This window comes from Coccomyxa subellipsoidea (assembly GCF_000258705.1).
Source record: "Coccomyxa subellipsoidea C-169, whole genome shotgun sequence".
In the NCBI taxonomy this organism is placed as follows: Eukaryota; Viridiplantae; Chlorophyta; class Trebouxiophyceae; family Coccomyxaceae; genus Coccomyxa; species Coccomyxa subellipsoidea.
The window spans coordinates 835,790-856,839 of NW_005178027.1; the positions used below are offsets into that span (position 1 = coordinate 835,790).

General features: G+C 54.0%; 3 protein-coding genes across 3 annotated transcripts; 1 reads left to right on the forward strand and 2 right to left on the reverse strand.

The window, feature by feature from the left end:
- Positions 1–1,110: 1,110 nt before the first annotated feature.
- COCSUDRAFT_67530 (hypothetical protein) lies at positions 1,111–15,654 on the reverse strand (the record flags this gene model as incomplete). Its single annotated transcript, XM_005644688.1, has 31 exons — positions 1,111–1,182; positions 1,557–1,709; positions 2,148–2,267; positions 2,876–3,091; positions 3,478–3,611; positions 3,989–4,204; positions 4,519–4,714; positions 5,402–5,564; positions 5,806–5,909; positions 6,189–6,428; positions 6,746–7,017; positions 7,292–7,491; positions 7,785–7,975; positions 8,327–8,506; positions 8,818–8,989; positions 9,266–9,462; positions 9,815–10,030; positions 10,299–10,418; positions 10,689–10,915; positions 11,184–11,305; positions 11,577–11,749; positions 12,086–12,314; positions 12,554–12,750; positions 12,938–13,109; positions 13,224–13,321; positions 13,433–13,609; positions 13,805–13,931; positions 14,123–14,283; positions 14,600–14,668; positions 14,780–15,046; positions 15,643–15,654. 31 exons carry the CDS (start codon positions 15,652–15,654, stop codon positions 1,111–1,113), a joined length of 5,193 nt encoding a protein of 1,730 aa, XP_005644745.1.
- Positions 15,655–15,890: 236 nt separating this feature from the next.
- Positions 15,891–19,061, forward strand: COCSUDRAFT_67532 (CBS-domain-containing protein). The gene is made up of 10 exons (XM_005644689.1): positions 15,891–16,125; positions 16,323–16,445; positions 16,560–16,581; positions 16,746–16,856; positions 16,980–17,070; positions 17,204–17,308; positions 17,425–17,634; positions 17,881–18,001; positions 18,166–18,285; positions 18,535–19,061. The coding sequence occupies exons 1-10, from the start codon at positions 16,000–16,002 to the stop codon at positions 18,655–18,657; spliced, it is 1,152 nt and encodes a 383-aa protein (XP_005644746.1). The 5' UTR covers positions 15,891–15,999; the 3' UTR covers positions 18,658–19,061.
- A 3-nt stretch (positions 19,062–19,064) lies between these two features.
- COCSUDRAFT_57926 (hypothetical protein) lies at positions 19,065–20,869 on the reverse strand (the record flags this gene model as incomplete). The annotated part of the gene is made up of 6 exons (XM_005644690.1): positions 19,065–19,115; positions 19,471–19,518; positions 19,645–19,812; positions 20,005–20,241; positions 20,500–20,718; positions 20,819–20,869. The coding sequence occupies 6 exons, from the start codon at positions 20,867–20,869 to the stop codon at positions 19,065–19,067; spliced, it is 774 nt and encodes a 257-aa protein (XP_005644747.1).
- Between the last annotated feature and the right edge of the window lie 181 nt (positions 20,870–21,050).

Here is a 21,050-nt window from a genome sequence, read left to right on the forward strand (position 1 = left end):
CAGAATAGCACCGATATCGTGATTGTCAGCTTATGGTTGAACCATAAAAATGTTTTTTCTATGAGCGCCCGCTGGTGCTGCAGATTTAAGTCAATGCACACAGATGATATAGGCCACAGCTTTCACCCTTCTCAAGGAGACTACAGCGGTCTGCGATTTATTTCTTTCATGAAGCGGCCTTTCCCCAGAGTCTGTGTCTGGGTCGATGTACGGAAGGACCTTTCCAAGATACTAAGTTAAGGATGTAGCTAGAGCATGAGGTGGCGTTCCGTCATGCATGGGAAGCTTCTACCTCACCTTCTACCCCCATTTACTTGCTGTGGATTCTGAGCTTTGGTTTGCAGATCCTGCTCCAATCTGACGACATAGCTGGTAAATTTCTACTCCTTCACCTGTTTTGCTCCTCACTATTATATAAAATTGTGCAAAATTTACCTGTCCAGTTGCATTTGGGGGGAGTGGCCCCATGGGGAAAACCGTTTTCTTGCTTACCTTGACTATCTTCTACCCCCATTCCGCCCTCAATAGTAGCAGCTCCGCATCCATCTTCTGCAGTGTTGTGTTGGAAAAATTACAACGACATGCAAGTCCCTGGGCCCGTGCGCCGTGTGCGCAGATATATTCAGGACAATACTGCTCATATATATGGTGATCTTGCAAGCACAAGAATTGACAGGAAAAGTCCAATCACATCCACGATATACTCTCTACTATGTAAGTTGCGAAACATCCGCTTTGGTCTGGTCAGGAGCCTATTTTCTGGAGACAGATCTTACTAATGCTGCATACTGCACAGCGCCGGATTCCTGGGAACAATTCACAATGGCACATCAAAGTATGTTGATGTCCTCTCTCAGTCGTTTTCAAGCTCACAAGTTTCCACAATCTTGACTTTGCATAACTTCACCTCCACACTCATATATCCCGTGCAGGCTCTTGACAAGGCAGCCTGCTGGGGATAGTGCGCACACACAGAAGAATTCAAAAGGAAAGCTGCTCTGCATCATCTAATTCAGCAATAATGGTACAAGTCTACCGGACATACTTCTACAAGGGTGTTCTACGAGCCGACTCCCTTCAGGAGCAGGACATAAACACTGACAAAATGTGTTATTTGTCTTCACGGTCCGGAGCCAGCTTCCTAGGTAATGTCCCGGCCAGCTGCGCTCCTGACATCTCCATCTGTGCCACCCACAACAAACCAACATGTCAGCTCCATGGCCTTCCAAGCATTGCAGGCACTCTTGAGCCTAAGGGAACATCTCTGGCCCCTGGACAACCTGCCCCAACGTCTCTCCTTGTGGGCTGCCTGCTCTCCTTCCTCTCCTTGAACCTTGATGAGCAACAAGGAGGAGGCGCAGGCGGCAAATCAGCGAGGCGCCATGGGACGAGGCCAAGCACCCTAGTGGTGTGATGCACAGTATTCAATGGATGTGGGAGGAAGTTCCCCAGCCAATCGACCACTTGGTAAGCAGCCCGTAATGCTACAGGAGAGTGACAGCTGGGACACATTGACAAGAAAAATCGGCGCGGGAGCAAGTTATGTGGGCGTACACCTCTTCGTGGACGTCTGGCAGGGAGCCCTGGTAGCTGCGCTCTCTGGAGCACACCTCAACAGGTGCATCCTTTGACGAGCTGCTGAGCGGAGCCGAGGACAGCCCCATCCGGTCCCTCCATGTGATGCTGCGCTTTCTGCCTAACGCCTCAACCTGCAACCCCCATGCAATTAATTTTCAAAATCTCAACCAAATTTATTGCTGAGGATGCTGAGAAGAATCACCAGACAGACAGGCCGCCAAAAGTGCCAAAAATGTCTCAGGGCTTTTACGTCATATCACTTTTTAAATATTCAGTTTTCAAAAGTCTGTTGAAATCAAGACAGAATGCAAGACACACACACCAATGCGAGTGCCAACAAGGGAGGAGGGGCTGCCTTGCGGTGTGAACATAGTGCATGGACAAAATCAACATCTCTAGAGTGAGACACCCTTTTGCTATGCGATGACTACTAAAAAGTGAGGGAAATGCGCTCTCAAGAGAATGCAGTCATGGACATTGGCAGTGAGCACAAGGGGCATGCGATAGGGGGAATTTACAGTCGCAATCCATGGCATTAAGGGCAATTGGCATGCAGTGGTGGAACGCACCTCCACAGATTTGGATCTAGGACCCGACAGCGCCTGCTCAGCTGCGGCCAGCTCCTCTCGCTTTATCGCCCCCGTGCTGAAGCTCCTGGGATGCTGCTGCTGCCGCAACAACTGGGAATCCTGCATGCCACTGCTCAATCTCACCGTGGGTTCTCCTTGTAGAAGGCCTCCTAGAAGATCTGGAGTACACTAGTGCTGCCTTTGGGGCACAGGATAACACACAATAAGAACCCAGAGCAGGCTGATGTGCTCTGTCAAGGCGTTCATGCTAAAGTCTGTATAAGATTCATATCAATAGCCTTATAATAGTGTTTTAGGGTGGTATGTGGGAGCTCGACAGAGAGCCTGGGGGCTCAGGGATGTGTCTCTGCATCGACGAGTCTCAGCAATTAAAACAAAAGCATCACTGCCCCCAGTGGAATCCCTTGGGCCTCAAACCAACCCAGAACAGCAGCAGCCAGCATCTTGCTGTGTGTCATGCATGCATGCGCCTCCAGCAGTGCATCACAACTATTCAATTGACCTATCAGTCACAACAAAGCTTGACTGCAAACAGGTTTGTACAATACAGGCGGAAGGGCAAAATTTTAGGTTTCGTCCAAAAACGCACATATCACATTCAAGACATCCTGCGCGCTTGGCGTGCACACCTCTTTTGTTCTTCATGATCTCCTCCATGGTTATATTCAGGGTATAGATTCAAGTGGTGGTCCGCATTTTGCGCGCACCAGGGACTGCGGGGCGGCCGCGCCGGCCGGGGGCCCGGTGCTGGCCGAGCGTGCGCGCGCAAAGGCGCTGACACCGGGCGCGCTGGTGAATGAGCCGGAAGCGGAGCGCGCGGCTGCGTCGAGCTGCGCGGCGCTGATGCTGCGGCGGCTGGACGCAAACAGCTCAGCTACCTCGCGCGCGTACGCCGCATTCTCCACCTGCGCGCGGCTCGTGTCCTGCCCCGGCGTAGCAAACTTTTTTAATTTCTTTCGAGAGGAGAAACCCAGCAAAATCTCTGTGGTTACTTGCGAGCAGCGGGCTCGCGCCCTCCAGTCATTCCCACATCAGGATCTGCAGATCTGCAGCACGCCGCCAGCTGAGTAGAGTAGCAGCTCTGGCGGGCTCTTGGCGCATGGCCCCACTTCGCACTTTGGAAACTGTCCACGGCTGCCAACATAAATTGAGGGCCACGAAAGCTACGGAATTTGCATCGATACAAGCTCGAGAATAGCATGCGCTGCAGGGCGCGATGCAGAGGTTGAGCAACTTTGCAATGGAGGGAAGCAGGCAGCGTCGAGCTGGGGACAATGCATGGTCATGTACAAACTGTGCGAGCGCACACCATTGTTGTGAAGCTGTTGCCGGCAGAGCATGGGTGCATGGGCGGCCGCTCGGGGTCGTTCGACTGGCAACCGCCTCGCAGACGCTCTGTATCGCCCGCGTACATTGGCGCTGACAGCGACGTCTGCACGCCACCTGTTGCCAGCGCGCACCATGCGTATTTCAAAACTATGGCCTTTGGAAAAGGAAGAGGAATCTATAGGAGCACCCTGAATACAATAAATTTCAGGCACCAATATGGCCGTCTGCCAACAGAGCTGCTTCCTTGCCAGCAATGTCAGGACATGGCCTGTTGGCAGAATAGACAGCAGGTAGCGGTCATCTCACCGGTGGCCCCGGAGGAACTCACCGGAATTTCATTGCAGTGCACAACAAGAGGGGCCTGAAGTGAGCAACTTCCTTGGGAGCTACAATTCCAGGGCATAGCCGAGCACTGGCAGTAGTGTCTAATGAGATACATTCTACTATCCTGCAGAAGCACTGTAGGATTTTACAGGGAGGTAGGTGTGCACCGGAGGGCCCGCTGGCCTCGGAGAGCGGGGATGGGCCGGCACGGTCAGACGCGCTCCAGGAGCGGTTGAGCGGATGCCCGGCCCCCGAGCGCTGCACGGCCATGCGCGCGACCAGACCCGATGCTGGCCCCGCCGCAGCCGCCGGCGCAGCTTCGTCAAAGCTGCTGCTGGCTGACGGCTCCTCCCACTCCGCCCGCCTCGTCCGCATGAATGTCCCTGCGGCCCCAGCATCAAAGCGTCAGAAATTTCCACAAAGACAACAAGGAGTGAGGAACCCCCATTGCCTTTTCACATCCTTCATGCAGCACAATGGCAATGCAAGACCTTAGCAGAACACCACATATTTGTGCTTTCATGCAAATGCCAGTCATGACTGGTGAGAAGTCACCAAGCAGTGAGCTGTGCATGGTGGCGTTTGGAAACGTCATGATCATTTGCAGCAGGCCTTCTTCTTCTGGCGTGCTACACATGCGTCCATCTGAGTCCTCCCAGCTGCACTTCAACAGTGTACCAAGCAGCAGGGCCCTCACCAGGTTGCCGCACAGACCCAGACGGCGAGGATGCCTCGGCGTAGTGCAGGCTGCCGGAGGGCGAGGGAGATATCATGGGCGACCCTTCCTCAGACGCCGCCTCTAGCGCCACAGGCACCATCACATCATCCGCCGACATCTGTCTCTCTTGCGCTGAGTGCCGCCGTGCTGCATAGCCCGGCAAGGCATCCCTCACCTAGCACACAAAAAGCTCAGCGCTCAATGCCCCAAATTTGTCTGCGAATCTGAATGCTCTGGCGCTTGACATGCCTGTATGTCTGCATTCCTCTGAGAGCTTGCATTCTTCTCTTGGGTAGCCCTGCGAGTCTCCCGGGCGGCTGTAGAGGGCCGCCTAAAAGTGCTGGTGTCATCACTTGGAGGAGGGATTTGATGCACGAGTATCACATGTCGTGGTTATTGGAGACAGCTGGAGGGGTGTTGCAGCAAGATGCTGCGGCCTCCAACGGTACTATGAACCCACTGTCCTGCTCTGGGGCAAGTTTGGAGCCTGGGAGCGGAGAGAGAACCTCTCCGCATGACAGAAGCATTGGAAGGGCGCTGACGCGACTTCTGCCCGTGGCTAAACTTGCCCAATAAAGTCATGTCGTCCTTGAAGATTTCTGAGCATGATCGCTTAATTGCTTGCGGAATTCCTCTCTGATCCAACAGAGGGATCCCATGGGTCACAATACCAGAACAATAGTACACAAGCGAGGCAGCTCTCTCCTGAGATAAGCGCTATCTTGTTGCTTGGAGACAACAATATGCTCCGCAGTCCACCAACACCCAACATTTCAGTGCCACGCGCGCTGGTTTTCGAGGGGAGTCTAAGTATGTAAAATCAAAGTCCCCGGCCGGGTTTGGTGTGAAAGGGGCAGCGCACCGCAGCGTCGTCGAAGGGGCTGCCGAGCTCGAGGTCCTGACTGATGCGGCCGCGGCGCGGGCGGCCGGCCGCCGACGGGGATCGCGGCTGCCCCAAGCTGCGCACTCGCCGGAACATCGCCTCCGCAAAGCTGCCCCACGGCGATGCGCTGCTCGGATGAGACCTGCACCAGCAGACAAGCTTGAACTCAAATTTGTTTTGAGTTGGTTTTTAGGTTTGAATCAACCATCATGCTGAAAGTTCTATGATCCTGATGGTTGTGCGCATTCCACCGCAAAGAGTGTGGAACAGTCCAGAACGGAAATAGGCATTTAAGGGACGCTCCTGAACAAAAAAAAACTGATGCCGTCCTGCATGCAGCATGAAGACACAGTGAGAGGGAGAGATGGAGCAGAATTGCACACCGGTGGATGACGAGCTCGGAGGGGGCGGACTGCTCCGCGCCTCGGAAGGAGCGCGTGCGCAGCGCTGATTGCGACTTGGCCGCCCTCTTCACCTTGCAGGAATGCTGCACCACAGCCAACACGGTCTTTCCGGCGCCACCCATCAGATGTGCAAGAGCAAGGTGCGCACTTAGCTTGGCTTTCTGGTACGGCTTGCTCATCACGTGAGCTTTATCATAGCAAACACATACAGTTTGCAACCAGCGCTTTGTTGAGAACAGGACCTCTCATGAGACCATGTGAAGCAACATGATGCTGGAAAGCACTCCGCAAATCATGCTTTTGGCAGGCTAGAATCCAAGCACAGGCACAGGCATGACGAAGAGGAGGTGTAGGGGGCGCACAGAGGAGGAGCGGGCGGGCAGCCGCAGCATGTGGCCAATTTTGGTGGGGAACAGGAGCCCCGAGGAGTGGCCCGAGTCGCCGGAGCCGCTGGTGCCGGAAACGAAAGAGGACGTAACGGAGAAGCGCATGCGGTTGCGTGGAATGTACGACACGCGCATGGCTGCGCTCGGCGGCGCGAAGTTGCGCCCGCTCAGGCCGGCCGGCGCCGCCTGAAAGATCAGCTTTGCATCGTCCATGCCCTGCATGCATGCATAAGCCATGATCAATGTGCTGTATGCTGCTGATGCGCACTAACAGGTCCTGTGGTGTTCTACGTTCTGCACAAGTATGGGGAATCTGAAGTGTTTTCACGCTCTATCTTCTCCAATTGCAAATAGCTACAGCTCATGTTCTCCTCGATGACTGCCGCTGGAGTCACCAAAATATGTAGTCTCCAGCGCTGTCTTTCCCTGGGATCTGCCTTCACATTGCAGGAAGGTACAGCTGATCACCCTTTTTGCTGACCGCATCAACAGCCAACAACAAAACCTGAACTCCCAGAATTATGCCGGCGAACGCTTGCCTTGAGCATGTAGTAGCCGAGCTGTTCGAGCTCGATGGGCACATCCGCGATTGACTCGTCCTTGGGCCGGTCCGGCCGCGGCAGCAGCGCCCAGCCGTCGTCCCGGCGCTGCCAGGCGGCTTCGTTGCGGAACCCCGCGCTGCCCTCCACCAGGATCTGCCCCGGAGCCGCCAGCGCTGACACGCGCGCCGCCAGATTCGCCAGCGCGCCGTAGTAATCCGCCCTCCCTGCGTAGTCACTCCCATTGATCGTTACACGCTGCCTGCCTGTGCTCACCATCAAGTACCTCCTCCCTCTTGATACTTATTAAAAAAACAATTTAGAATGCCGCACACTCAAAAATTTCTTGCGCAGACTCTTGCACCGGTTGAACCATCCTTGGCTTGCTCACCGTCCAGTGCCACAGCAATTTCTGACAGAGACCTGCTCAGACACTACATGACAGGCCAGGCTGTCTGCAAGAACAAGCGGGAGTAAGAGATTTTACTTAGCAGAGTTCAGCAGAGAGCAGTGTGTCATGTGCCAGGGCAGCAGCCTCACCGGTGTTGAGGGGCTTGCGGTGCTGAGCGCGGCCGAAGGCCATGCCCATGCGCACGCGCAGGCCGCGGAAGAGCAGGCCGCCGGTGGAAGCGTCGGCCTCTGGGGCGCAGTCGGGCCACCGCAGAATCGACTCTGGCCAATCCAGGTCCAGCAATGCCAGCTGCAGCTCCGCACACCACCGCACTGCCGCCTCCAGAGTCCTGTGGCGTCCACATTCTCAAAATTCAAATGGAATTTATGTTCTGCAAATTCTCTATCAGTACAAAACGCAAGAGGCACACCGTGATCTTCACAGCCCTGATGTCTGTTTCTCTGGAAGCCCCGTCAGGTTATACAATGAGGCCAAAGTTGCACTATATCATCAAATCGTACAAGTGCGGCCTCCCGTCTAGGGCCTGATGGGGTCTCCTTCCCAAAAACAGGTTGATACTGTGAGCTGCTTGGTGAGATACGCTCTGATAAACAGATCGAGAGGTTTCTTGGGTGCACGCACGGGAAGGCGAGGGTGAATTTGCCGGGCTCGGGCTCCTTGCACTCGTAGCCGCCATGGTGCGGCAGCGTCGCGCGCACAGTGCGCGTGTAGCGGCCCAGCGCCAGGTTGTATGCCTCTATTGTGGCCACCACATCCCCCTCCACCTCCGCTGCGCTGCTCTCAGCCGCCACCACCGTCGCTGGCTTGGCCGCCTGCGCGCACACCACTGCTGCTCAGCGCCAACAACTTGTACACAGGCTGTGCATGATAACTTTACAGGCCTGGTATGCTCGCCTGTGACTTATTTTGGACGGTGCCAGCAGAATCAGACTGGACCCTCTTTATCGCAGTAAAGGGGCGCTACCGCAACAGTACGCATCTGCACAGGCTTCTTGCTCGTGGGGATCCTGTTTGATGAATTCGAGGGAATTGGGAAGGGTTGTGCTCATGGTGTGTGCCTATTGAGAGGGCTGGAAACACACGAGCAGATGATGGCTGCGGCAATACGACAAGTTATGAGCTGGAGAGCATGGACAGATGGTTGAGATGCAGGGAGGGCCCACCCTGACGAACACGAGGGCGACGGCTGAGGGGTGGGGCGAGTCGCGGAAGCCCGGCTCGAGGCAGTGCTGGGTGGCCGGCCGCGGGAAGGAGCGCCGCGCCAGCAGCGACGGCATCAGCTCCATCAGCAGCATCGCGCCAGGGAACGCCTCATGCACCACGTGCACCCCCAGGCTGATCACCTGTCGCACACAGCACACATGTTAGAGATGATGCACCGTGCACTTGGGAGCAGCAAGCGCAGGTCACAGTCCCACCCATGAACCCCAGGTATGCATATTGATGTCTAGGGTGCATCGACATGATATCGAGACAGTGCTTGCACCCTAAAGGCAGGAGCAGAGCAGACAATTGCCTAATGGACAGCTGCAAGCAGCCAAATTACTTGTGTCTAAAAATGCTTCAAACTCTCCAAAAGGCAAATAGCCGGTGGTGACGGATTCATACTCCGCAATATACTCCAATCAACATAAGAACAGGATCTGGTGCTTGCCTGGGATTGGCCGGGGATCTGGTCCTGTATGGCGGACCAGGTGGTCTCTGACAGCACCACCTGACCGCCGCACACCACGTCCGCCAGGCGCTCTGTGAAAATTTCCCCGCTGCCGTCCAAGCCCGCGTCGGCAACCTCTGGGCCCTTCAGCGGCTTTGATGCCAGATCCTCCCTGCACACCACAACAAGACGTCAGCTCCTCCTTACAAAAGTCCCGAAACTTCCCCTCAGCCTGCACACCTATCGCTTCATACAACAAATTGCACACATCCACCTCTCTTTCTTTCTGTCTATTCAAAGGTTGGATCAAGCTGGATCAAGAGCACAACACTGCATCCTGATGCACTTGGTTGTCCTGCGCACAGAGCAGACTGTGCGGCCACACAAGAGCCTCACAAATTGCCAAACATGCTACTGCCAACATCTTCCAGGGCTGGGAGTGGCGCACTCGTGGGCGGGTGTGGTGTGGACGGCCATGGCGACGCGCGGCCCGGCGAAGAGCGGCCGGTTGTCGGGGGTGAGCTGCGTGGGGCCGACAACAGCTGTGCAGTCGGAGGGCCAGCGCTGGAAGAGCAGCGCCACCTGTGCCGCGTGGCAGAAGCGCACCGCGTCCAACGCCGCGCCAAAGCACACCATGCAGCGCCCCTGTGACACATGAAACTTATAAATGAATGAATGAATGACGGTTTTCCGGTCAGGAGGCTAGGTGCAATTGACAGGAAAACCTTGAGTGCTTCCGACGAGTCAATCCATCTAAACCCTGCAGAAAAGATCAGCCCTATGTCCTGTGGCATGTCATTACGCAAGCCTAAACAACAATTTCTTCGGCTCAATGAAGATGCAGTGCTGCTTTGCGCAGCCATGTCATGTACGAAATAGGGGCAAGGAAGACTTTGCCATTTCGCACAACAAAAAGCTCTGCCTAGCAAGCTTTGGCATTCAAATGAAATTATTCACTATGCTTGTCAGCTGCGCAAGGTAAGGGGCTGAAGCTGACCTCTCCCGGTTGCAGGTTGAAGACATAGCCGTTGAACTGCTGCGCCACAATGGCCACGATGTCCTGCAGCTTCCTGGCCGTCGCCGGCGCAGTGTCCAGCAGGTCGTGCGGACGCCCTCCCGAGCTCAGCTTTAGTCGTGATGACGTCGGCGGCGCCAGCAGCTTCTCCCGCTGCTGCTCCGTCAGCGCCAGTCGCACCGCCACAAAGGTCACCACCTGCCACAGCTCCCGCTATGAATCTCATGCTCAGTGCCAAGTCCCTCAGCGATCCTTCACATCCACCAGAAGGACTCACAGAGAGAAGAGTTGCTCACGGCAAATTGGTGGAGAAGCTGTGCGGACGTGTTCAATAACAAGTCAATTACCTCAGGTCTTTCTCTTTCCATTCTGGGCCCAAGCATTTCTGCATGCGCTCTTCATCCTACAACTTGCATGGCGGGGCAGAAGGTGGTTGCATTTAAAATAGGAGTCAACAGGACTGTACCTTGGCTTCGCCCAGGTGGGGTGGCGGCGTGACATTGAAGCCGGCCCCCGGCTCGACGAGCTCAAGCTTGCGCAGCGGCCCAAATGTCCGGGACAGCGGCCGAGTCATCAGCTGCCTGACCTGCAGCCACAGTAATGGGCACATCTCATTGGCATTGCTCTGGCCCAGAGACCTCCAGGTCTATGTGCAGCGACTCCACCCATTCACTGATCTAGAACCACAGGATTTACTTGACACAAGGACGCACCAGATTTGCAGTGTTGCCAACACAAAAATTGCCTCATTTTGCAGATTCCTAGGCTTTTACAGTGTGAATACTGGCAAGCTTGGTCAGCCACAGGACACCCCTCAGCCTCTGCAGGCCTGCGTGACTCGGTGACAAGTGAATACCTGGTACACCCAGATGGGCACTGGCCAGGCATTGAGCTTGTAGAGGCCGAGCTGGTCCACAACAGGGAAGCCCGCGGCAAACATGCTGCCGCGCAGCCGCACCCAGGCCTCCTGTGACAGCAGCACCTGGCCCCCATTGGCTGCCTCGCCCAACTCCTGTGCCAGCTGGAAGCCCGGGCCGCTGAACACCCGGTGCTTTGTCAGCAGGTGCAGCCTGCACCCACACACTGTGGCACATCAGCTTGGTTTGTTATTACGGCAAGCACTGTTCCTGCCACATGATAAAGAGGGTTATGCCCTTGGCTGTGGACAGGAAGGTGGGTACTCTGGGACAGTATTGGGTACTTGAGCAAATACAGCTCAAGTGTCTGTGTTGCCCCTTTGCCCAAGCCAGGCCGGTCTTGTACGCATCCCTGCTATGCATGATATAATAGTGCGCCCCATCTAGAGGTTGTCTGGTTTGCAATTTTTTCCGATAAATATATACAGGGTTACAAGAGGGAGGGGTGTCTGGTGAGGCGTGCCTGTGAGCGACGGTGCCCTCGGCAGCAAAGTGGACGCCCATGCGCAGGCGCGGCCCCCGGAATGCCACCACACCGTCAGCCGACACAACCTCCCTACACAGCCAAAGCACCCAGATCAGCAGCCATCACACAAGCTTCCCTTCATCACATGAATCCCTTGAAAACTTTCCACACCATCCCAGCTCCTGCAAAGGTCTTGTGTGGGCATGACACGTGCTACCAGAGTCACAACTGGCAAGTCAGGTGAGCAAGGGAGCAATTTTACTACTGTAGTTGCATTCTTACAAATTTCAAAAATCACAATGAGCATTAGCAGGGCAGCGGAGTGGGAAGCTGGGCGGAAGGTGCAGGCAGGTGCGTGCACCTGCAGGTGGGCAGTCGGAGGACATCGCGGGTCCAGGGGGTCTCTAACAACTTGTACTGGGCGTCCATGCAGAAGCCGATCGCCTCCACCACGCTCTTGAACGCGACGTGGAAAGAGTCTCCCTCCGTGTTTATCTCGTACCCGCCGTGCTTTGCAATCGCTTCCCGCAACACCTGCGCACCAACACCCACATCCTTTTTGGCATTCTCTGCAATGAAGCAGGCCAGAGAGCTGGCCCGTACTTGGACCTGAGAGAGGTACGCCGGAGATATAAAGTCACCCTGCCTGTCAGGCGGAGGGCTGTTGCCCCTTGCACCAGCCCAGTACAGATACTGCAGAATAGAGAAGCCGCTCCAGTACATCCAGCCGCTTGCTCTAATCCACAGCAGATCCAAAGTCTCAATGCTCAAACACACTTCAAATAGCGCGCAGGACATGCCAGCGTTCACAGCAGACGACGTTTTGGGCCCTTAAAGACTTGTTTATTAGGGAAAGGGACGGGTGCGCACCGTGTCGTGGATCTCCTGCACTTTGGCAAAGGCGGCGGCACTGGCGGAGGCCTGCGCGGTGGAGCTCTCCAGGTCGGTGACCACGAAGGCCATCTCGCGCGCGTTGCACAGGTCGTCTATGGCGCGCTTGCTGCCGTCGCCCATGTGCGCCATCAGCCCGTACATCAGGCTCTTCAGCTGCTTCGCCCTGTCACGTGCCTGCCGCCTCTGCAGCCAACTGGCTTGCGTCCTGCAACCCCCCAGATTCACATTTTAACAAGCGCTCTTGACCGTGCATTCATAATTGATGATGAAGAAGTCTGTCATGGGATACAAGGTATTTGATTGTCAGCAACCTTGGCCCTCTGTCCTCTCTTTGTCCTTTCTCCGCTTTGTCCTTTTTCCGCATTCCATGCGATGTTGTAAGAGGGGGGGAAAAGACAATGCAGAGCACAAGAGCCTTTTCTGTAGCAAGCATATGGGACGCACCAGCTGCGAGTGAGGTAGATGGTGAGGGCAGCCACGAGGATCCCCGTGCCAAAGACAGCACCGAGGACAATGCCGGCCACCTTCTCTGGCGGCAGGCTGCGGCTCTGCTCCTCAATTCTGATCGGCTGTGAATCCTCAAACCCCTCTAGCCCGGCAGCGTTTAACGCACGCACCCTTGCATAGTAAGAGCTGCCCACCTGCATTGCCAGCATGCCAGACTCAAAGGGCAGCATGTCTCACCAGATTAACCCACTATCTTGACGATCCCTTGAGGAGGTATGTGCACATGCAAGTTCGCAACATCCAGGCTATCAAGGTATGGAAACTGAGGGCATCTGTGTAGGCAAGTTTGAGGAGTGCGTTGGCATTAAGGTAGAGGGTCACCTTGAGCTGCAGGCCAACCACCACCGCTTCCATGGTAGAAAGGCTGACCGGGACGGAAGATGTGATTGGCATGTCCTCGTCACTCCCAGACTTGTTGCCGACAAGATTATAGACTTGATAAGAGTAGGAGGTGATGGGAGACTCCTTGTCCACAAATGGGTCCCAGCATATCCTGCAGATTGAAGGGCCAGACGGCATGCTATCATCTCCGCATGTTGGCAGCTACAAGCAGTGTGCCTGGGACTCACTTGGAGACAAGGACATAGAAATTTGCTCAAGATCTCACCAGAACTTTATGGTGTCAGTCTGTGTCAAGGAGGTCTTGCAGTCTAGAGAGTTGTAGACATGGCCCTGGTTCTCCATCATGGGCGCTGTCTGGTCCACCTGCAGATACCAGCAGCTGCAGCTGAGAAAAATGCAACCCACATCCACTCGCAACCTGTGTTGGCAACCTGTGTATGCACCTACTTGTCTGCAGAAAGTCAGTGCAGGTACCTTGACTGCGGCGCTGGTGGTAGTTGCAGTCAGGCGCTGCGCGCCATTGTTGGTGGCTCTCACAGAGACGAAGTAGCTCATGCCATTCAGCAGGCTCTGAAAGGGCGTTGAAACATTCTGTGTTTGCAGCGTCATGTTGCTGAACACCTTGCCTGCTATGCCCACCTCTGGCACCACCTGGAACATGCACAATCCTTCTCATGTTGAGGTACCAAGGCAAGACATGTGCATTAGCATGCCGGCATCACAAGCTTCACAGTTGTGCGCAAGATGAAATTTAGGGATGACAGGGTGCATGAAGGCTTTAAGAAAGGGAGATGCTGGTGGGAGGTTCACCATTGTGGTGCCATTGAAAGGTTTGAATGGGATGACATTATCAAGGCCAGCTTGTGAGCCCAAGCCCCACTCATATTCCCTGATGCCTGACGCATTGTCTGTGAAGGGTGTGAAGGAAAATGCCACAGCCATGACGCTTGTCCAGTACGGAGGCACCAAGATCCTGCACAATGCGATGGCGCCCATCAACCAGGATTCAACAAATCTCATTGGCAAATACTGCTAGATATAGACGCTACACATTTCAGACAAACAGGCACGGGTCATGACAGCTACAGTGGCCACTACCAAAACTGCAAGAGGTGACGGTGTATGAGATATTTCCATGGAAGTTATATATAGTCGGTGGCTCACCCACAGCCCATGGCAGGGTCACACTCCGGGGGTGCATCATCGCAGAAACCGCCATTTGCATTCCTGGATGTGTTTGTTGGGTCCATGAGGGATGTGCCAGTCAGGTCGGGTATGCGTGACAGCAGGCAGCCAGGGATGTTGCCACACAAACCTGCATTTCCCTGCACATCATCAAACACACATCACCAATTTGGCAACCAGCAATGCGCGAGAAACTTGGCACCAGCTCCAACTTGAATTATACGACTTGCACGATGAGCGGCAACATTTGACAGAGCAAAGTAAGACGTGGATATATGCCATCCACCCAGTACACATATTTGGGCAATACTAGCAACTTGCCTGAATATGGATGGTGTCCCTCCCAGCAGGATTGCTGCAGAGGCCATCGGTGAGCTGTCCACTCAGGCTGTTCCGGCTGAGCCAGGCCTCTTCAACTCCAGGGTAGGTCCCCACATAGGCTGGCAGGCTACCAACGAGAGCATTGCCTGACAGGATGAACTGCCTCAAATTCGTCAGCTTTCCCAGAGCCTCCGGCAGCGTCCCCTGAACATGCAGCCTTCTTCACCTCTGCTATGTTGAAAGCTGCAGCTCACAATGTCATCCTTGCACACCAACACTGAGCACATGCACGGTGTTGCATGGGTGACAGCTCACCCCGAGGTTGTTGCCATGGAGGTCAAGTGTGCGCAGTTCTGTGAGGTTCCCCAGAGCATCTGGGATGGAGCCTTGAAGCTGGCGTCCCTGGGTTCTGACAATGGGGCCGATCTCTAGCACAAGCACCCGCCGGCTACTGGGGTCCAATGTGACTCTGCTGCACTCTGCTGCGCTGAGGGCAGGATACACAGAGGAGCAGTTGCAGGACAAAAATGCCCACTCATTGTCACAGGGATCAGAGGCGGCAGTCCAGCTTGAGAGGAGGCCCTGCGCAGGACAAGCACCCTCGAGGATTGACGGCTTAATCCTTGCAGTCACGCTTGGTAAAGAGGGCAGAACAGGGACCATCGCCAGCTCATGCATGCTGAATGTCATACAAGAACAATTGGGAAATGTGGAACATACAGCATCAGTCTGTAAGCCGTCCTTGAATGCCAGGAGAGCCTGCTTGTCTCCTGGCAGAGTCACGCAGCTCACGTGGGCTCCTGTATCGAAACCCACCAAGAGAAGCACTACCACATGCAGAAGAAAGCACTTCTGCACATGCTTTTGGGCCATGTATTGATAAATACATGCCCTACGCTCTGCACGACGGCATAGTGTACTAAGCTAGGCTTCGGCGTTGGAATAAAAATATAATACACTCGGACACACAAGCCCTTTCAATTCTGCAGTGACTCTATTCGGGGACGATGCGACACCACACTCAAGCAAGGGGCCAGGATAGTGGAATTCAGCACCTTGAACAAAAACTTCAAACGCTATCCCTCAACAGAAAACACCAGGATTTCTGTTCTTAAACTTGATGGGTATAAGGAGAATTAACGTATGCTCATTGCGTCAATGTATGTGCTGGTCTGTACCACCCGATCCATGCCCTCGATGCACAAATCTTGCTAGCTGAGGTACGGCTTGTCGAGACATTGCATGTCCATCTGGTCTCCAGTGGAGCTAATACCTATCTGATGAATACTTCGACTGGAACCAGTGTGCGTCTGCCACAATCTTACATAGCAATCCCGATATTACTACACCTATGAGTCATTAAGCCAAGGTGGCATTTGCATTTCGGAAGTCTCTTCCCCAGGGCTCTAAATCAAAACCGTATCTGATCAAAAATCCCCATCAGGAGGCTAGACATTGAGGGTCATTTGACAGGATCTGTCGCGATCTACCAGAATCATAAGAACCAGAAGGGTTCGAATGGCCTGATCAGCAATATGGGGGAAAAGGAATTTGATTGTCAGCTCAGGAAGCTGACAACAGGCACTAAATTGAGCACTCTTCTTCGAGAGCGGCCTCTCGTGGTGCTCAAACAAGAAACAACTGTCGAGCTTACCTTGCAGGTCACTACTCCATTTCAGTACTTGTCTTGTCATTAAACGTCCATTATTGACCTTCTCTTTAAAAGCTGTATAATTCTGCACCCGATTCTCCTGCCATCAGTTGCACTGCCCGCGAGTTGCTGCGGGACCTGACCTTTTTTGCAGATGAGCTTTTCCGACTGGGTTCATATTCAGAGCCCGTCCTGTTCTGCTTGCAGACCCTCGCAGGGCGAAAGATACTCTCAGCGCCAGTTGTTGGACCTCCTGAAGGCGTAGATCCGTCGACATTCACAACCAACACAGCAGGCCAAGACGTTGTCTGCTTTGTGGACATCAGAGACGTACGTTCCTAATTTGCTGTCTGCATTGTGGTGTACTTCATAGGATTTCTGCAAGTCTTGCTGTCACAGACAAGAGCAAGTTTCTGACTCATTGTTGCCGTGTGGTGTGTGCAGATCTTGGTGTCCTTCCTGAAAGGTAAACTCCACCTATGCACCCCACTTCCAAATCAGAGCGAAACAAATCTATAGCAACCTTCTGCCAATCGACAGGCAATGCATGTAAATTCTTCACCAAGAATTCCAAACACGTTATTGTCTCTACTGCTGTTCAAGGGAGTGACTCAGGGATGCTGTCTGCAGAGCTTGATGATGACATTGTCCACAATGCAAAGATGCTCAAACGCATGCAAGTCCTGGAGGAGAAGGGCACTGACTTTGCCACACGACCCCTGCGGTCCCTGCCAGTCATAGGTGACTGTCCCATCCTGATGTGAAACAATCAATTTCAACAGGCTGATGAGAGACACAGGAGGCCCTTGCTTCAGGCATGGTGAAAGTCGGGCCCTCACACTGATAGATGCCTGTGAAGCACAGGTGGTGATGGTACCTTCTTCCAAAACCGCGCAGCTGCAATGACCCTGCATGAGCTCATCCATGACACCTTCCTATACCCAAAGGAGACCAAGTGCGTCATGTCTGCTGCTTGTCATGATCTGCACTTTGTCGCCAGCACTCTGAAGACTCTGGTCATTCCAAGTGGACTCAAATTAAAATGCAAATTCCTCGCACTTAGTGTGCGATTCTTTGTCCGTCTGCAGGGCTATCTTTGGGGGCTCCAAAACGCAGAGAGTGGTGCACCGGGCGGCTCTGTTTGACAAGGAGGGCAAGATCACCCATATCATCAGCCAGTCAGACATCGCCAGGCAATCATCTGCTCCATGAACATGTTGCACATGCGCACCTCTCCGATGCAACCTGCAGTTAAGTTGCATGCAAAGAGGACGTGCTGCTCCATGTTGAAGAGTGGCTGTGCATGCAGCTTCCTGTACGAGCACAGGGACCTCCTGGGGGACCTGGGGAACAAGACAGCGAAGGAGCTGGGCTGGGCCAAGCTGAATGTCATCACAGTGAAGGCAGACACGGCCGCGCTAGAGGCGCTGGCGCTGATGGCTGACAAGGACATTGCAGGAGTGGGTGTTGTCAGCGATGAAGGGGCCCTTATCGGCAACTTCAGCTTCTCAGACCTCAGGCAAGCCACCATTTAAGTTCTCTAGAGAAGTAGAACACTGCAGCCAGCAAAAGAACATCAGAGGATACTTTCTCCTGCTGGACAGCTATCAGGCATTGCTCTGCAATTGGCAGGCCGGATAAAGGAAGGTTCAGCAAGTTTGGGGTTAAGGGCATTGCTGCTTGATGCATGCATGCAATCTAGACACCCTTTCAGGACATAAAAGCTTGTCTTGCAAGTGCTCATGTGTGATTGCTGTCTGCGCAGGGCGCTGTGTGCTGAGCATTTCAGCTCGATGGCGCTGCCAGTGGCTGAGTTTCTGGCGCTGGAGCATGGCACAGAGTACTGGGGAGCGGCCGCCGGTGTCAAGCAGACATCAGACGCAGAGGTGTTTGTTTTCTCACAAACCCACGGGACATTGCATGCCATTCAATTCAAGAGGTCCAAATCAGCCTCATGCAGCCAGCAGCTTTCACCAAATGCATCCCCCGTGATATTGCACAAGAGGAGGCCTGTTGTATTTGTACTGATGAATGCATTGGTGCAATGCAGCCTGGATCACCAGCAGCCAGATTTGCACACAACGGGGAGCTGAGGCAGAGGTCGCCCTCTGTGGGCCACAAGGTCGGACAGGCCTTGGTGCTTGCCACACCCAATGACACATTTGCGGAGGCATGTCTCCCCCCCCCCATGATACTGTGCTTCCTTCTCTGTACTACAGAGTCTGCAGAACACTAAGGTCCTTGGTGTCTCAATGGAGACCCGGCACTTGACGGGAACCTCCCATTTAGTCATTTCCAACTTCAAATGACTGCAACCTCTCATGATTGGAGCACAATCTGCATGCATGGCTCAGCAGGGACCTCAGGGAAAGCAGATAATAAAGTTTGGCCCAAGTGAGTGTGTTCTTGGTGCATGCAGATCCTGGAGAAGCTGGTGACAAAGCACCTGCACCGCTTGTATGTGGTAGATGACATGGCGCGGCCCATTGGCATTGTGACCCTCACGGACATCCTGCGGATGGTCATGCAACAAAGCCGGTAGATGATCGTCCAACAGCTGCTTTTGCTCATTGCCATGCTATGCGGAGGCACGTCCCTCCTGAGATGCATCCATACGGTTTTCTGTTTGTCTTTTGCTTTGGGATGCTGAGATTTTAAGGTGCCTAAGAAGATGCCCATAAGTTAGTCACAGGGCCAAAACTGTGGGGACCCCACATGTGTCTTTTTACGTGTGAAATGAAGACCCATGATCAAATGGTGTTGGCTGATTGGATATGAAGTGTAAGTTGCCCGCGTATGTACATATTGTGTTGCAGCTTCTGACATGGACATGCCTTGATGAATGCGGCATAGTGTTTTACATGAGTGGCTGTGTTTGTGACCACGGCCTGTGCACTGGAACGTGCGCATGACTGCCATTGTTCGTTGTAAGGCAGTTTTGCAAGAGGTTTACAGCTTCCCCTGCAGGGACACATAGATCAGCTCGCTGAGCAGCTTTGTCTGTATGGAAGCATCAGAAGAGCTGTTTATATTTGTGTAGAACCGCTGGGGCAAATGTTCCTGCTGCTTTACTGCATTATCAATACAACCTTGGGCCAATCATGATCTAAGCAAATTCTACCTTGTTTCATGCCCTAATTCAGAATGTGGCTGTACAGTATACTATATAGCTACGTAGCTAGGAGTTCTGGTGCTGTGCACCTTTCATTGCGAGACCTTCCAAGCAAACAAACAGCAGACAACCAGGAAAATCAATAAACAAAAGAAAAGCAACAAAAAGGCGGCAACAGAGACTCTGATAGGCACTTCAATCTACAACACTGTGTCATGCATTCAACTTCAGTCTGGCAGAGACTGTCTCATCCAACTGCGCCTGCACTATCGAGGCCATCTGATTTGAAACCTGCACACAGGACCCGCCGCTACTCAGTAGTTTCCTGACGTCACACCCCATCTCGTACACACATATCAGTCACTGATGATCACATCAAGGGATCTTACAGAGGAATGGAAGAAGAGGCTGGCTCACCTCCGTGACAAGCTGTTGCGCGCACGAGGCAACGGCATTGTCCGCTGCAATGGCGGCGGCTGCTCCGATGACAACAGGAGTCCAAGACGGGAGCGCAAGTGCGGCCACTGCCTGTACCGCACTGGCCTCTGCATGACAAACTGCACTCGTGCATGCATCTCTGACAGCCTGCAACCCACCAGACACATCACACTCTCAGCAGTGCAAATTAGTCTTTGCAAGCCTCTGTACCACATTATTGTTTGACCACCGCCAGTGAAAATGGTGTACCGCCACAGTAGTTGTCATTGTCGACAGGCGACAGACTCTGCCGCAAGGAGACCATGCCAGATGATGACGGACGTGCCACGGACAACCCACCTTCTTGAGGGTTTTATTCCTTATTCCTGGGATCTGCAGCTGCAGCGACGCCTTGACGGCCTCCGCTGTGACCGGCTGACCAGCTGTGCGGAGCGCCTCTGCAGAGCTTTGGACCAGGTGATGCAGCTGCCGCGCAACTTCCTCGCTTGCGGCTGCAGCTGCCACTTTCAGGGCAGCCGCTTTCACGGTTTGCCCCAGCATGTCGCCCACAAAGTCCACCACAGTCTTCAGGCGTACCTGCCAGGCAACCCCATCTTACACCATGAAATTGCAGAAATCTGACTAAGTACAAAAGTGTGCTGTAGGTCAATGACATTTGCACAACACATGCAGTCATCAAAGAATTCGCACATCAGCACTGGTAGTGTATCCTTCTATGCTGATGAGAAAACGCTTGACTCCAGCATGTGCGATGCATCTCTCACTTTTGTTTCAGTCACAAGCTGCCTTGTCAGACGGCTCTGGTTGCTTCACAAGCCCAGGCAAGCAGCGCACCTTGGACTCGGGATTGCTGTACATCCCAAGGAAGGCGCTCTGCAGCTGGCGCTGGTCGGGGTCGGCCGAGCGCGCCACCGCAGCGGCCATTTCCGGCGGCAGGTCCGGTGGCGGCGCCGCAGCCGCGGCCGTGGGCCGGAACGGTGCCGTCGGCGTGATCTTGCGCAGCCCCTTGGGCATCGGCGCGCTCACCCTCGGCGCTGCAGTTGCTGACCCAGCCTGCAGCCACTATAACAGATCATACATACTCTAGCAATTTGGCGCTACCTTGTAGGGATTAGGTCTTGAAGGCGTGAAATGTGAGCTTCCTGTGTGGCACAATGGACAGGAATGCATTGCTGTTGGTCCACGCATACCGCAGACTGACCATCTCAGCAGCGTGGACATATGCATCACGCTGACAAGATAGCCCGGCTGCAGCCCAGCATAGCCCAACAGCAGTAGCTCATGCAAAATAAAAAGCAAATGCATCCGAAACCAGCCTTGATCCCGCAGAGCGAAGCCATGCTCAATCCAAAAGTATCTCATGGAAGAGTAACATGGCCCAGGTG

What these genes read in the sequence shown, in the direction of transcription:
- COCSUDRAFT_67532 (XM_005644689.1), top strand. Translation starts at nt 16,000, where the DNA reads ATGGGGGAAAAGGAATTTGATTGTCAGCTCAGGAAGCTGACAACAGGC. An exon ending in TTCAGCTTCTCAGACCTCAG is followed by an intron (nt 17,635 to 17,880) that starts GCAAGCCACCAT and finishes CTGTCTGCGCAG; the next exon opens with GGCGCTGTGTGCTGAGCATT. An exon ending in AGCAGACATCAGACGCAGAG is followed by an intron (nt 18,002 to 18,165) that starts GTGTTTGTTTTC and finishes GGTGCAATGCAG; the next exon opens with CCTGGATCACCAGCAGCCAG.